Consider the following 13,065-nt stretch of genomic DNA (forward strand, 5'->3'; position numbering starts at 1 on the left):
AGGTGTTCTAATAAAGTAGCTCTCTCTACTGCCTTCTAGAAAGATCTTAATTGGCTCCAGGTGCCTTGATTAACCTGGAGCAACTGCCATTTGGTTACCAGGGTACTAGGGATCTGTTTAGCCTGGGGCTAACACACCTGTTTCTCAGTACTTTACTGTAGCCATCTGGCCTTGCCCCATCACACTATTTACAAATAAATTTTACAGAGGACATGATTCTGACTCAGACCATGGGGCAGTAAGAAGAAACTGGAGAGGTGTCAAGCCACGCTGCCTCTTATACCCTCAGTCAGGTGCGTGAGGAGTGTTATTGCGTATGTGTGGGTCAATGGACACTGCTTTGAAGAAACTCCAGGCTCAGGCACGTGGCATGCATGTATACCCATGGCGTGGCTTTAGCAGGTCAGATCAGAGCCAGAATGGTTATGAGAATCACTGTGCATAGGGCTTGGCCAGCAGGGCCATAGTGGGTGTGCTGGTCCCTAGGTCTATTCCACACATGTGAAGAATATCTTTTATTGAACCAACTTCAACTGGTGAAAGAGAGAAGTTTTCAAGCTATACAGAGCTCTTCTGTAGAGGTCACCTGAAGAAGAGCTCTGTCCAAGCTCAAAAGCTTGTGTCTCACTCTCTGTCATCACTGGGAGACGGATTATACTCATAGTACAAATGGGGAAACTGAGGCATAAAAAAGGTCAAGAGACTGAGCTGTGCAGGAGTCGTGCCTCCTCAATCCCTTGCTCTAATCAATAATCATTTGCACTGTGATTTCCTTCTAAAATCAGCTGTCTCCCCCATTACACATTAGTGGTGAACATGAGCCAGCTATGATTTAATAGCTTGGAAGGCGGGGGAGGGGGGGGGAGATATCTTACAGTATGAGTGCCCTCTTGCAAGCAGTAGGATGGTAACCAAAGCAGAACAATTTTGCCACCAACAGAGCAAACAAGATGACAACTCCACTGTAAGTGGTTTTCTTATAAATCGCTCCTTAGCAGTTGGTTCCTTTTTATTTTGTTGCTGGTTAAATAAGGTTGTGAAGAGGAGAAAACCCGGCCACAACTGAATTTTTGTCTGGGAGGGAAATGGGCCTCTTCACTAATGTTTTGAGATCAACACAAGGTGATGAAACAAAAGGGCTTTAGAATGAGGGATAAGGCTGGCTGAGGGGGAATTATTTACCATTTTTACAGTTATAACTGAGTTCTGACCACTTTTTCCCCTATTCAAATCTTTCTTTTTGAACTGTGCTTATCCCATAATAGGTAATGGCTCATCAATTTGGAAATAAAACTATTTGTTGACTGCAATAGAGAGCTGATAAATGTATTCGCTTATTAAAATAAAAAAGCAATGAAAAGGAATAGCAGTGGAAGCCCTGAAAGACTTCACTGTGCTTCAGATCAGATCAGATGAGTTGCTCTTTTCCTACTGTCTAGAAATGCTGGTGACCAGTAAAAGGTGATTGCACCTTTTATTGACTATTGACACTGTTCCAGTCTGCATCTGTGTTTAATCTGAGTATAGCTATTTCTGGAGTCAGTGCTACACAGAACAGTTTGAGAGCTGCTGCTGGGAAATGCTGTTTTCTAACAGAATTAAGCTGCTGTTTTGAGATGGGAAACATTGCATTTTACAGAAGTTGAACATTATTAGGAATCTCCAAAGGGCTGCTCTGAATCTGATAAACACAAAGCACGACCATTATCAGCTCTTCAATAAATCGAAGAGCCCCATCCAAAATTAATAAAGCTAAATATTTACTGGGCAGGTACATTACCAAGCATTCCAGAAGAAGGTGGATTGGGCTGAATGTCCTCCAGCGAGTTCTCTTGCAGAATATCCCAGAGTTGCCACTGCATTTTTGGGTTCAGGATATAAAAGGGCTGTTCCGGATGTCTAGTCCGATACGCCTTGTAGTTTACAAAGAAGCTGTAGTCTGGTTTTCTGTACCACTAAAACAGAATGAACAAGTCAGATCCTTTTTCCCTCGCTTCAAGGACAAGATCTCTCACAAAACACCTAAGGAATCTATTATTATTCTGCACTGCTGTGCGATGCAGTAACTTATCTTTCATGTAGCAGGTTGCCCTTTGAAATTCCACCTGCATTCTAATTCAGAGGGCAAGGTGCTGATCGGAGAGTTATCATGCACCAGACGGGTGAGCCCATGGCACCCACAACAGAACACGAAGGTCTACAAAAATATCCACTATGTAACTTTAAAGATGCTGTGAAAGAAATTTCTTTATGAGTGGAATGTAATTTGACACGCATATCATACCAGGCTGTATTGCAATTCACAAAGCAATGCAGGGAAATGGCATATTCCCTCCCCTCCCACACCTTCTTGCAGTCTCTATTATAAGACACCCTTATACTGAAGACTGACGAGGAACCATCTCACTTTTCAGTAGACTATTATGGAGTTCTATCCTTCTAAGTTTCTCATCTCTAATGCATTAAGATCTTCCACATGTCAGTGGTGGGTGTGTCAGTGATCCAGTTCACAAAAGTGTCTTACCAACTACTCCATTTTTATTTGCATTTAGGGTCTGATCCAAAATTCACTGATGTCAGCGGAAAGACTGGACTTCAATGGACTCTGGATCAGGTTTTTAATGTCTGCTTGATATTTAAATTGGGAGATTCAGGGAGAAGATTTTGCTACATGAAAGCGAGCAGCTCACTAGCAATAAAATCTGTAAAAGATCCAATTTCTTCTCCTTTCCATTCTCAAACATTTTAGGAGATATCACCCTGTATCCTGTCTCCTTCTAGAATACCCAGCTGGCAGGACTGTTCATGTGGCCTAGAAAGACATTGAAAGGATAACCTTATGTGCAGTGAGTCATTTTTATACCATTCTCAATTGTTATATTCATCTTAGAGAACAAAAGGTCATATTCCAAGGCTGGCACACAAGCATCTTTGTCACAACATTGCACCAGAAGATGATAATGTACAGTATGTGCAGTGAACTGTAATTGTGTGTATTTGTGAGCTTACAAATTTATAAGCTTTCCTCTCACTACCTTACTTCAGTAAAAAATACTGAAGGAGGGCTCATGTTCCTTAAACTCTCAGACCATTTAGAAGAGAGGAGGTTTTACTAGGCAATAAGTACCAGCATAGCTCTGTAGAGGCTCTTAAGCATGCTACATACATACCCTTGCTTCGTTGGGGGCGTAGGACTAGACAAAAGCTTGGACATTCAGATGACATTTTATAAGCAATGTCTCTGATCTAGGAAGTCAGGGTGTGACCTAGAATCTAAGGAGAGACAGTAGAGCTGAGGACTATAGCAGACGTGCACTCCAAAGGATTAGCAACCCTTTAGAGATATAACTCTTGTGTGTTACAAATAGCACCGTGGGTTACTGATGCTGCACAAATTTTAACAATTGATTTAACTTTTCACTGTTTGAGGTTTGTTTCCCTTCTACATTGCTCTCAGCTTTAACAATAAACTAGTTTATAAACATTTGTTTATAGCTAATTTCCAAATGACTTCACTTAGATTCTGATGCACTAGCACAATGCTGCAAAATGGGGTTTAGGAACACTTCAGGGACTCATTATTCAGTCGTATCTGTACCCATTCAAAGTGAGGAATGCATGGAAGTGTTTTTATAATCCTTGGCTTTCTAAAAGTTAAAAACAATTGTGAATGAGAATCAATCTGGTAGGTTACCTCTGGGCACACTTCCTGCATCGGGTTCCACACACGAGATAGACATTTACTCACCTATCTCCTCCTGGTTCGTGGATCGCTCTGGGGCTTAGGATGAGGATAGGTGTCCAGACACCTAGAGTTGGATGGAAGTGGTCATGCTTGGAGGCAGAAACTTATTCTAGAGGGAACTTTTAAACTGAAAGCAAAGGCATCAAGTTTAGGTACCTACAGGATTTGGCAGGAGTTTGTGGAAGGTTGTGGAGCCTAAAAATGGGATTTACGATCAGGATTTAAGAGATGTGTTCCAGGTGATACAGGAAGTCTATGGCAGAGCAGAGAATTGAACCTGGGCCTCCCAGGCTAGTATCCTACCACTAGAGCAGCATGCCTCTCTTTCTGAAAGATGACTTTTAGTCCAGGGTTGTAGGCCCTGCTCCTGTAGAGGGGGGACAGTTGTTTCAGAGTCAGATGTCTTCTGTATGCTAATTACACTGGACTGGCTTTTGAAGCTGTTACTGTTTATCATTTTGCATGCTTTGCTTGCTGAGATTGTTTGATGTAGTATAATCCTTAGCTTTGTTCTTGTGCCGCTTGAGTGATGATCCTGTGCTTTCTGGCCCTGGAATATTATGCTGAAGCTTCTTAAAATAGCATATTGACAGAATATTAACTTATTATTGAAACTGTCAAGGTAAGTTTTATTGTTTTGTACAATGATGTAACTATTGACTTCAACTGAGATATCCCAGTGCAAATCAAGAATAAGGAGACATGACAGAAAAGGGAGAACAATGAGGCCAAATCAGAGGATACTGCAATACCTCAGATATTGAAATTCTTCTTCAGTGCAAATGCTGAGAGGTATTTTTAATTATTTTAAAAATGGAACAAACTTTCTCATTTCCGACCATACAGACTGCATAATCAATAAACACATCGCAAAGTGAGAAGAACATCCCCTGATTTTATTTTCTTATAATTTAAAGGGAGGAGGTGGTTCAAAGCTTCTGACTTCTGACTGGATGAGGGGGGCACCACAGGATACTGTTCTGCAATAAAGTTCTGAATATACTGCCAACATGGGTGATCTACCCAATTACTAAGAGAGGGAGATGTGATGACTATTAATGGAGCTATTGTACAGCTACTCTGCAGTCACTACACAAGTAACTCCAGTTTATGAATCCAATACCTACAGAAATCTAGCTGACATGAGTAAAGGAATTTGCTGACCTTTTAAAAGAGCTTTTTTATCAATTATAAACCATTGAAATATACCTTATGACAGACTGGTGCTCTCAAAACCAAAATGGCCGCTGTGGTCAGACTGTCCAGCCTAACTTTTGGATTCTTGAGACAATGCAGATTATCACTCTACAGCAAGTTTGAGAACGTTATATGCAGTAGTGGTCACCCTGATGTGAGATCAGCCAATGGAAAACTTACTGTGGCAATAAAAGATAGACAACTCAGGGCCCTTCACCTTTGTCTGGAAAAGACACACATTTCCTGTCAGCAGGGCTATGATTTTGCCATGGAAATGTTTTGTCATGGAAAGTGGGCAAGCCAGGGATCTCGGGGGCAGGGGCGGAGAGGAGAGAAATGGACAGTGAGCCCACTCTGCACTTCCCATGTAGCAGCTGCTCTTGACCTATGGGGCTGGGCTCGGCTCCCCACTCTGGGCATTACAACCTAGCACATAGGGTCGCAACATCATGTGGGGACATTTCATGAACTTTGCTGTGACAAAAATCACAGGAGCTGATCTCATGCAGGGATGGCAAAAGGCACTTGCGAACACATACATTGCTACATCCAGCATGCCAGAGGAATAAACAACAACTTTAAAAGGAATGACCCTCAACATTCATGTATGTATGGCAAGAAATGAGGTCACAGCTACCCTGAAAATCTCATTTACTACACTATTCTTCACTTACCTCATGAATTTCGGCATGATAAGGTGCTGGATCCCAGACAATTAAGATTCCAGTATTGTACAATGTATCTGTAAGGAACTTCTGTTCTTCCACAGTTACAAGCTTGAATGAGAAAAGGAAAGATGATTTCTAACACAGCAGAATATGTATCAATCTGTGGAAGGTCAGGCAGTAAAGTATTACTAAGCATGGTTATACCCATCGACTACTAAGGACAAGGTGGTAGGATTGGTTGAATGTCAAAAAGTGCTCCATTATCCTTGGATTATACATGCTATAGAAAACTTATTTCCTTGTGTGAGCTAGCAACCATGCCCTGACTTTTTAATTTTGCTGCTACTCCTGTCTCCAGCAGATCAGGATCTAGTGGAGTGTCAAAGGAGCAGGGGCTGCAATTCTATGCATATCAAATCTCCCTTTCTACCTGACTTTAGGCAGAAAGGAAAGGATATAGGCAATACACTGCGGCTTGGAGTGCATGTGGACTTCAGCCACTATAATTATAGTCACTCAAATTAGTCGGGAGAAGAGCAGTAGTGATAACTGAGACATCCAATTCTACATGCAATTCTCCAACTCTGTAGCAATTATAGACACAGTGCCAAAAAGGAAGAACATATGGATAGGGCAAAAGGCTGCTCAGATCACATTTCATTAAAAAAAAAAAAAAAAGGCAAAAAAAAAAAAAAGCATGCATGGGCCAAGTTTAAACAATCCACACTTCACAATCAGGCTAAATACAAACCCACAGAGTTACACTCAGAATAATGTTCCAAGTGTCAATTTCCCCGAACAGCCACTGGTGCTAAGTTACAGTGACAAAAATCAGCTGGGGGCAGCTTTATCCTTTTAGTGATCCAACAACTGCCACAGGGCAGGTGAGAGTTGAACTTGGGGAAGTCCGCTTTGGAGCACTGTTTACAGGAGCAACAGAGTTGAATGAGACAAACAGGAGCTTGTTCTTTTATTCATGAGCACAATTCAAACAGACGCCGCTTGTTAACATCTGGTGAGGAAGAGGGCAGTCATAAAACCCTGATTATGCCAGACAGCCCCTCAGAAATCCAAGCCAAACGGGAGCTATTTCAGAATGAGTTGATTCATCTTTTTAAATATGCTTTTCCCCCCCAGCCATCGCTAGCATCCCATCACTATTCTGGCTGTCCCCATTACCAGTACATCACAACCATGTCTGCTTGGCCATTCCAGATGCTTATTATTCTATAACTGAAAAAGAGTTTGCTGGGGTATGTTCTTAATTTAAAAAGAGAGAGAGGAAATTAGGTATGAGGCCCCAAGTCCTGCCATGTGTACTACATAGCTTCTTCAGCCGATGTCATTTAAAATATTTTAGTCACTTTTAAAAACGTGGCCGCTGAGTTTGAAAGTGCAGCTTGGTGCACATAATCCTTTGCAAGTGCAAATGACAGGATTTAAGTTTTTAACTCCCAGGGTTGTGGGAGCTAAAAGCATTTGGAGAGGATGGGATTGCAGGGAGAGAGCGAGGAAGAGTGGCCGAGAGTAGCAGTGACTGTGGTGTCAGAGTGGGGTGAAGACAGGAAGGGGAGGAGGGACACAGCAGAACCGAGGGAGAGGGGATTCTTGCCAGATATTTTACAAAACAAAATGAGTCTTTTTTAGCTCCATCCTGGGCAGAGGAGAAGGTGGTCTGAGAAGAGCATTTCAGGAAAGATTCCAAGTGTCGGTATGTGTAGGTAGGAGGTGCAAGACTCATGATCCTTGACACAGGGTCATGAAGTGTCTAAGGGTCTAAACTGAAGGGAGAGAGTTCTCCCATTGGCTTAATAACTCCACCTCCCTGAAAGGCAGTGACTATGTCAGCGGGAAAAACTCTCCCACCAACATAGTGCTGTCTACGTTGGCGCATAGGTCGATATAACTACGTTGGTCAGAGGGGTGGATTATTCACACCCCTGAAACACGTAGTTATACCAAAGTAATTTTGGAGTGTAGACCCAGGTTCAGAGAGGGGAAGCAGAGTTCTTCAGAAAGGAAGGGAAGAGCTTGAATCCAGCAGTCACAGAGCTCTCTCTAGACTCACCCAGCAGCATGAACTCACAGAGATGTAGCAAATGTGAGGCCCTTTTCAAGATCAGAACTGTAGGGTTGTTGCCATCTTTCCTATCTCCATTTTTAAGCAGGACAGGTACCCCAGGAACAACTGGATGCAAAGACACAGGCACCAAGCTTCTACTGCAGTGGTCACTGCCCCCTACTTCTGAAACCAATCTGATAACTTCCTGCAACCTCATTCACACCTTGCTATTGTTTGCTCCGCATGAGGTTAATTTGTTGACTGCCAGTTCTAGGTTCCACATTTAATCAATGGAGCTAACTGATCTCACCACTTAGTGCCTTTAGTGCTTATCTGTTCTGCTTAATCAATTGATTGATTCTTTCCACTCAACTGTCATTTAATTGCTACCACACTTACTTGTCTTGCCCAGCTGTTTTGCTCCTAATTAATTGCCTGAGGCATTGATTATTGCCTATTTGTTCTTTTCTTATCTAGCTGATTTCATTGTTTCCTGATTACCTTGCTAATTCACCATATAACTTGCTAGTACATTTATCATCTATGTAATCTCTTTTGGATTAATTAACTCGTTTGATTACAGCCTTTTAGACCACATTTGCGGATGTGTACCCTAAGAATGGTATCCCTTTACCTACCCCAGCCTCCTACCTCCTACTTTGTTGTGTCATTGTCTTCCTCTCTACTTCTCCATCATCCATCTTCCCTTCCTTTTAACACTTATTATCCCAGAACACGTGCCCACATGGGGAGCTGTATTGGCATAACTACAGCTGCATAATTATATATATATATAGTCGCAGTAACAGGACAAATGTTTTCACTGGCACTCTTTGCATATCATAGCTAGGCTGGCATTGGATACGTGGCCCCAGGAGATAACTTCCAAAGTGGAGAACATACTATTGACCCAGTAACACAACTACTCACAGAAGATGAAGAACATAAATTGCCTCTAGATTGCTAAACATGTCTGCTATGGGAAGATCAGTTTACAAAGGGACAAAGTCCAATTCTTAATTTATGTTGCATCCACTAGTTAGAAAGCAGTGACCACTGGGACACAGCAGGCAGCAAGATAACACAAATCATGGGAGAGGAGAATTCTGATGAGAAAGATAGTAAGATTTATGAGCAACAAAAATTCATGTAAAGGAAGAGGAACAAACATGGATTAGAGAATTTGGTTGCAATTTCCAAGGGAGTACAGAGGATTTACCCATGAATTTTAATGGAATACATGTAGCTAAACCCACTGTACTTCTTTGAAAAAAGTCAACTCATTCCAAAGCAGCAACCCGGAAGACTCAGGGCTAGTCTACGCTGGCAACGCTAAAGTGCTGCCACAGCAGTGCTTTAACATAGATTGTGTGGTCCCGGCAGAGCGCTGGGAGCTCTAAAAAAACCACCTCCACGAGGTGCGTAGCTCCCAGCGCTGGAACACTGTCTACACAGGCGCTTTACAGCGCTGAAACTTGCTGCGCTCAGGGGGGTGTTTTTTCACACTCCTGAGCGAGAAAGCTGCAGGGATGTAAGGTACCAGTGTAGACAAGCCTTCATTCTCTGAGAGCAGATAACTGAACTTCAATCCCACAGAGCGAGGAGACAGAATGAAGAGGTGAGCAGGCAGTGAACTGGCCTGTTCTGGAGTATGAAACTCTGTTTTTCGTCCTATCTGGGTGGTTTCAACCTGTGCCCCCTTTCACTAGATTGTAACAAGCTCTTCCTGATTAACCCAGCTAAGTAGTGATGGCTTCAAAACATTTACTGGATGGATAGCTGGGGTGCTGTGACCATTGCTTATTTCACCACTCTCTCACTGTTCAATTGTACTCCACTTGTCTGCCCGTTGTAATTACTTGTTGTCTGTTGTCAAGTCAAATTTATTAATAGCAACTTAGCTGTAAGCCAGTGCACCAAAACCAAAACATATTACAATAAAACTTAAAAGTAAATCTAGGATTTTAAAATATTACAATACATATAAATACAAATTTAAAAAAACATAAATCAATTAAAACATATATAAATCACCATGCCATTTGTCTTTTCCTGATTTTAGCTGCTGGCCATGCAAATAGGGCAACCACTCGGATCACAGATACACTGTTAGTCCCTAATAAATATTCTGTTCTCTGACAGGTTGTAGAAAAAGGCACTCAGGACAAAAAAAGCATGGAAAGCCATTCTGACCTTCAGTGGCAATACAAATTACAGTATAATAAATAATAGGGTAGGCCTTCCGCCTGCCCAGTGTTGCATGGACAGAGGTGGTTACATTTCTCAGTGCCAGTATATCAGCCTTCTGATTTAAGCTGTCTGCACAGACTGAAAACTGAGAGCTGTTAAGGCCCTCCTTAACTTGTTATTAGACAAACTTTCTAGATATCCATGAGTCTTTTTAATAAGGGAGAACCAAGGTGACATAGTTGTAATGGAAACAAGAGCCTTGTTTAGTTGCTTATTAATATCCTCTAATCTCAACTTGATTAGGGATTTCACATATTTAAACAAATCTAATCCTTTTGAATTCTAGGAAGCCTAGAGAATGCAAAGAATTTTGAATATACTGTACTCTCACAGAGGAAATGTACATGACAAAGCCCAATTGAGCTGTTCCTCTAAGCACAGCCTTGGCAAATATTGTGGGTACATACAAGAATGGAAAGCCAAAAGTTAATATGTTTCAAAGCGGTAGCCGCGTTTCTCTGTATTAGCAAAAAGAACGAGTAGTTTTTGTGGAACCTCAGAGACTAACAAATGTATTTGGGCATAAGCCTTCATGGGCTAAAACCCACTTCATCAGACACATGCAGTGGAAAATACAGTAGGAAGATATATACCGAAAACATGAAAAAATGGGGATTGGCATACCAACCCTAACAAGACTTATCAATTAAGGTGGGCTACTATCAACAGGAGAAAAAAAACTTTTGTAGTGATAATCAGGATGGCCCATTTCAAACAGTTGACAAGAAGGTGTGAGTAACAGTAGGGGAAAAATAGCATAGTTTGTGTAATGATCCATCCACTCCGAGTCTTTATTCAAGCCTAATTTAAGTGTCCAGTTTGCAAATTTATTTCAGTTCTGCAGTTTCTTGTTGGAGTCTGTTTTTGAAAGTTTTTTTTGTTGAAGAATTGTGACTTTTAGGTCTGTAATTGAGTGTCCAGGGAGGTTGAAGTGTTCTCTGACTGGTTTCTGAATGTTACAATTCTTGACGTCTGATTTGTGTCCATTTATTCTTTTGCATAGAGACGGTCTGGTTGCAGATGAATGAGCCCCTGATGGTGTGGCTGATGTGATTAGGTCCTATGATGGTGCCCCTTGGATAGATATGTGGACAGAGCTGGCAACAGGCTTTGTTGCAAAGATAAATTCCTCGGTTAGTGTTTTTGTTGTGTTGTGCTTGGTTGCTGGTGAGTATTTGCTTCAGGTTGGGGGGGCTGTCTGTAGGCGAGGACTGGCCTGTCTCCCAAGATCTGTGCGCATGAGGGATCGTCCTTCAGGATACATTATAGATCCTTGATGATGTGCTGAAGAGGTTTTAGTTAAGGGTTGAAGGTGATGGCTAGTGGCGTTCTGTTACGTTCTTTGTTGGGCCTGTCCTGTAGTAGATGACTTCTGAGTACTCTTCTGGCTCTGTCAATCTGTTTCTTCACCTCACCAGGTGGGTATTGTCATTTTAGGAATGCTTGATAGAGATCTTCTAGGTGTTTGTCTCTGTCTGAGGGATTGGAACAAATGCGCTTGTATCTTAGAGCTTGGCTATAGACAATAGATCATGTGATGTGGTCTGGATGAAAGCTGGAGGCATGTAGGTAAGTAAGTATAGCAGTCAGTAGGTTTCTGGTATAGGGTGGTGTTTATGTGACCATCGCTTACTAGCACTGTAGTGTCCAGGAAGTGGATCTCTTGTGTGGACTGGTCCAGACTGAGGTTGATGGTGGGATGGAAATTGTTGAAATCATGGTGGAATTCCTCAAGGGCTTCTTTTCCATGGGTCCAGATGATGAAGATGTCATCAATGTAGCACGAGTAGGGGCATTAGGGGACGAGAGCTGAGGAAGCATTGTTCTAATCCGCCATAAAAATGTTAGCGTATTGTAGGGCCATGCGAGTACCCATAGCAGTGCCGCTGACTTGAAGGTACACAGTGTCCCCACATGTGAAATAGTTGTGGGTGAGGACGAAGTCACAAAGTTCAGCCATTAATTTGCAAACTAGACACTATTAAATGAGGCTTGAATAAAGACAGGGAGTGGATGGGTCTTTACACAAACTAAAAACTATTTCCCCATGCTAATTTTCCCTCTACTGTTACTCACGCCTTCTTGTCAACTGTTTGAAATGGGCCATCCTGATTATCACTATCAAAGTTTTCTTTTCTCCTGCCGATAATAGCCCACCTTAATTGAGTAGTCTCGTTAGAGTTGGTATGGCAACCCACATTTTTTCATGTTCTCGGTATACATCTTCCTACTGTATTTTCCACTCCATGCATCTGATGAAGTGGGTTTTAGCCCACAAAAGCTTATGCCCAAATACATTTGTTAGTCTCTAAGGTGCCACAAGTACTCCTCGTTCTTTTTCCAAAAATTAATGTTAGTGTTGCACTTTGGGAAAGAAGAGCAGCTGAAGTTCCATTTGGGACATCAAAAACATCCTAAGGAATTAATTTTGAAACACTTCTATTCCCGTTTGATCATTCCACCCCCATGTTTCCGCACCATACAAAATCTGAGTGCATACCTTAGCCTCAAACACTCTTAGGGCTAGTGCAATTAAATTGCTCCGATGAATCCAGGTGAAACATAACACAGCTTGCATTGAATTTCAGGCCTTCTCTTTGGTCACCTGAACATGTTTATCCCACAACCAATTTTATGAGAACTAGACACCCAGACAGGGGAAAGAAATAACTTATTCAATATATTGCCCATCAATCCTCCATTTATGCAACCTCCGTCTTTGACTAAAAACTATTACTTTAGTTTTGGAATAATTTATCAAAAGGCTCTCTTGTTGATAGTATAAACCAAACACATTTAATGAATGCTTCAGCCCCACTGATATTTGTGACAATAGAATCCTATCACCTGCATATAATAAAATAGACAAAGGATGATCCATGATTTGATGGGGGAAAATACTGATTCCCTTTTAATGCCAAAATAACATCAGTAATATAAAAGTTAAAAAAGCTGACAGCCCTGTCAATCCCCCTTTGTTATCGGGAAGGAATCAGTTAGTTGCCTATCTAGGCCTATCCTAACCTTGGCCTCTTTTTGCCTGGGAAGAGCTCTTAACAGAATAAATTAATGGGGGATCTATCTCAAATTTGTCCCACAGAAGCTGTCTATCAATAGAATCAAACACCCATTTAGATCAGCAA

General features: G+C 41.7%; 1 protein-coding gene across 4 annotated transcripts in view; it reads right to left on the minus strand.

Annotated features, from left to right (window-relative positions):
• The window catches only part of ST6GAL1 (ST6 beta-galactoside alpha-2,6-sialyltransferase 1), a 136,764-nt gene that overhangs the window by 11,520 nt on the left and 112,179 nt on the right, over nt 1-13,065 (minus strand). For all 4 annotated transcript variants that reach the window (XM_032798421.2, XM_075068566.1, XM_032798422.2 and 1 more), the window contains 2 exons: nt 5,617-5,718; nt 1,781-1,955 (listed from right to left, as the gene is read on the minus strand). In XM_032798421.2, the coding sequence (XP_032654312.1) occupies nt 1,781-1,955; nt 5,617-5,718 (277 nt within the window). The remainder of the gene's footprint in view (nt 1-1,780; nt 1,956-5,616; nt 5,719-13,065) is intronic.

The sequence above is a fragment of the Chelonoidis abingdonii genome, chromosome 8, assembly GCF_003597395.2.
Source record: "Chelonoidis abingdonii isolate Lonesome George chromosome 8, CheloAbing_2.0, whole genome shotgun sequence".
Taxonomy (NCBI): domain Eukaryota; kingdom Metazoa; phylum Chordata; order Testudines; family Testudinidae; genus Chelonoidis; species Chelonoidis abingdonii.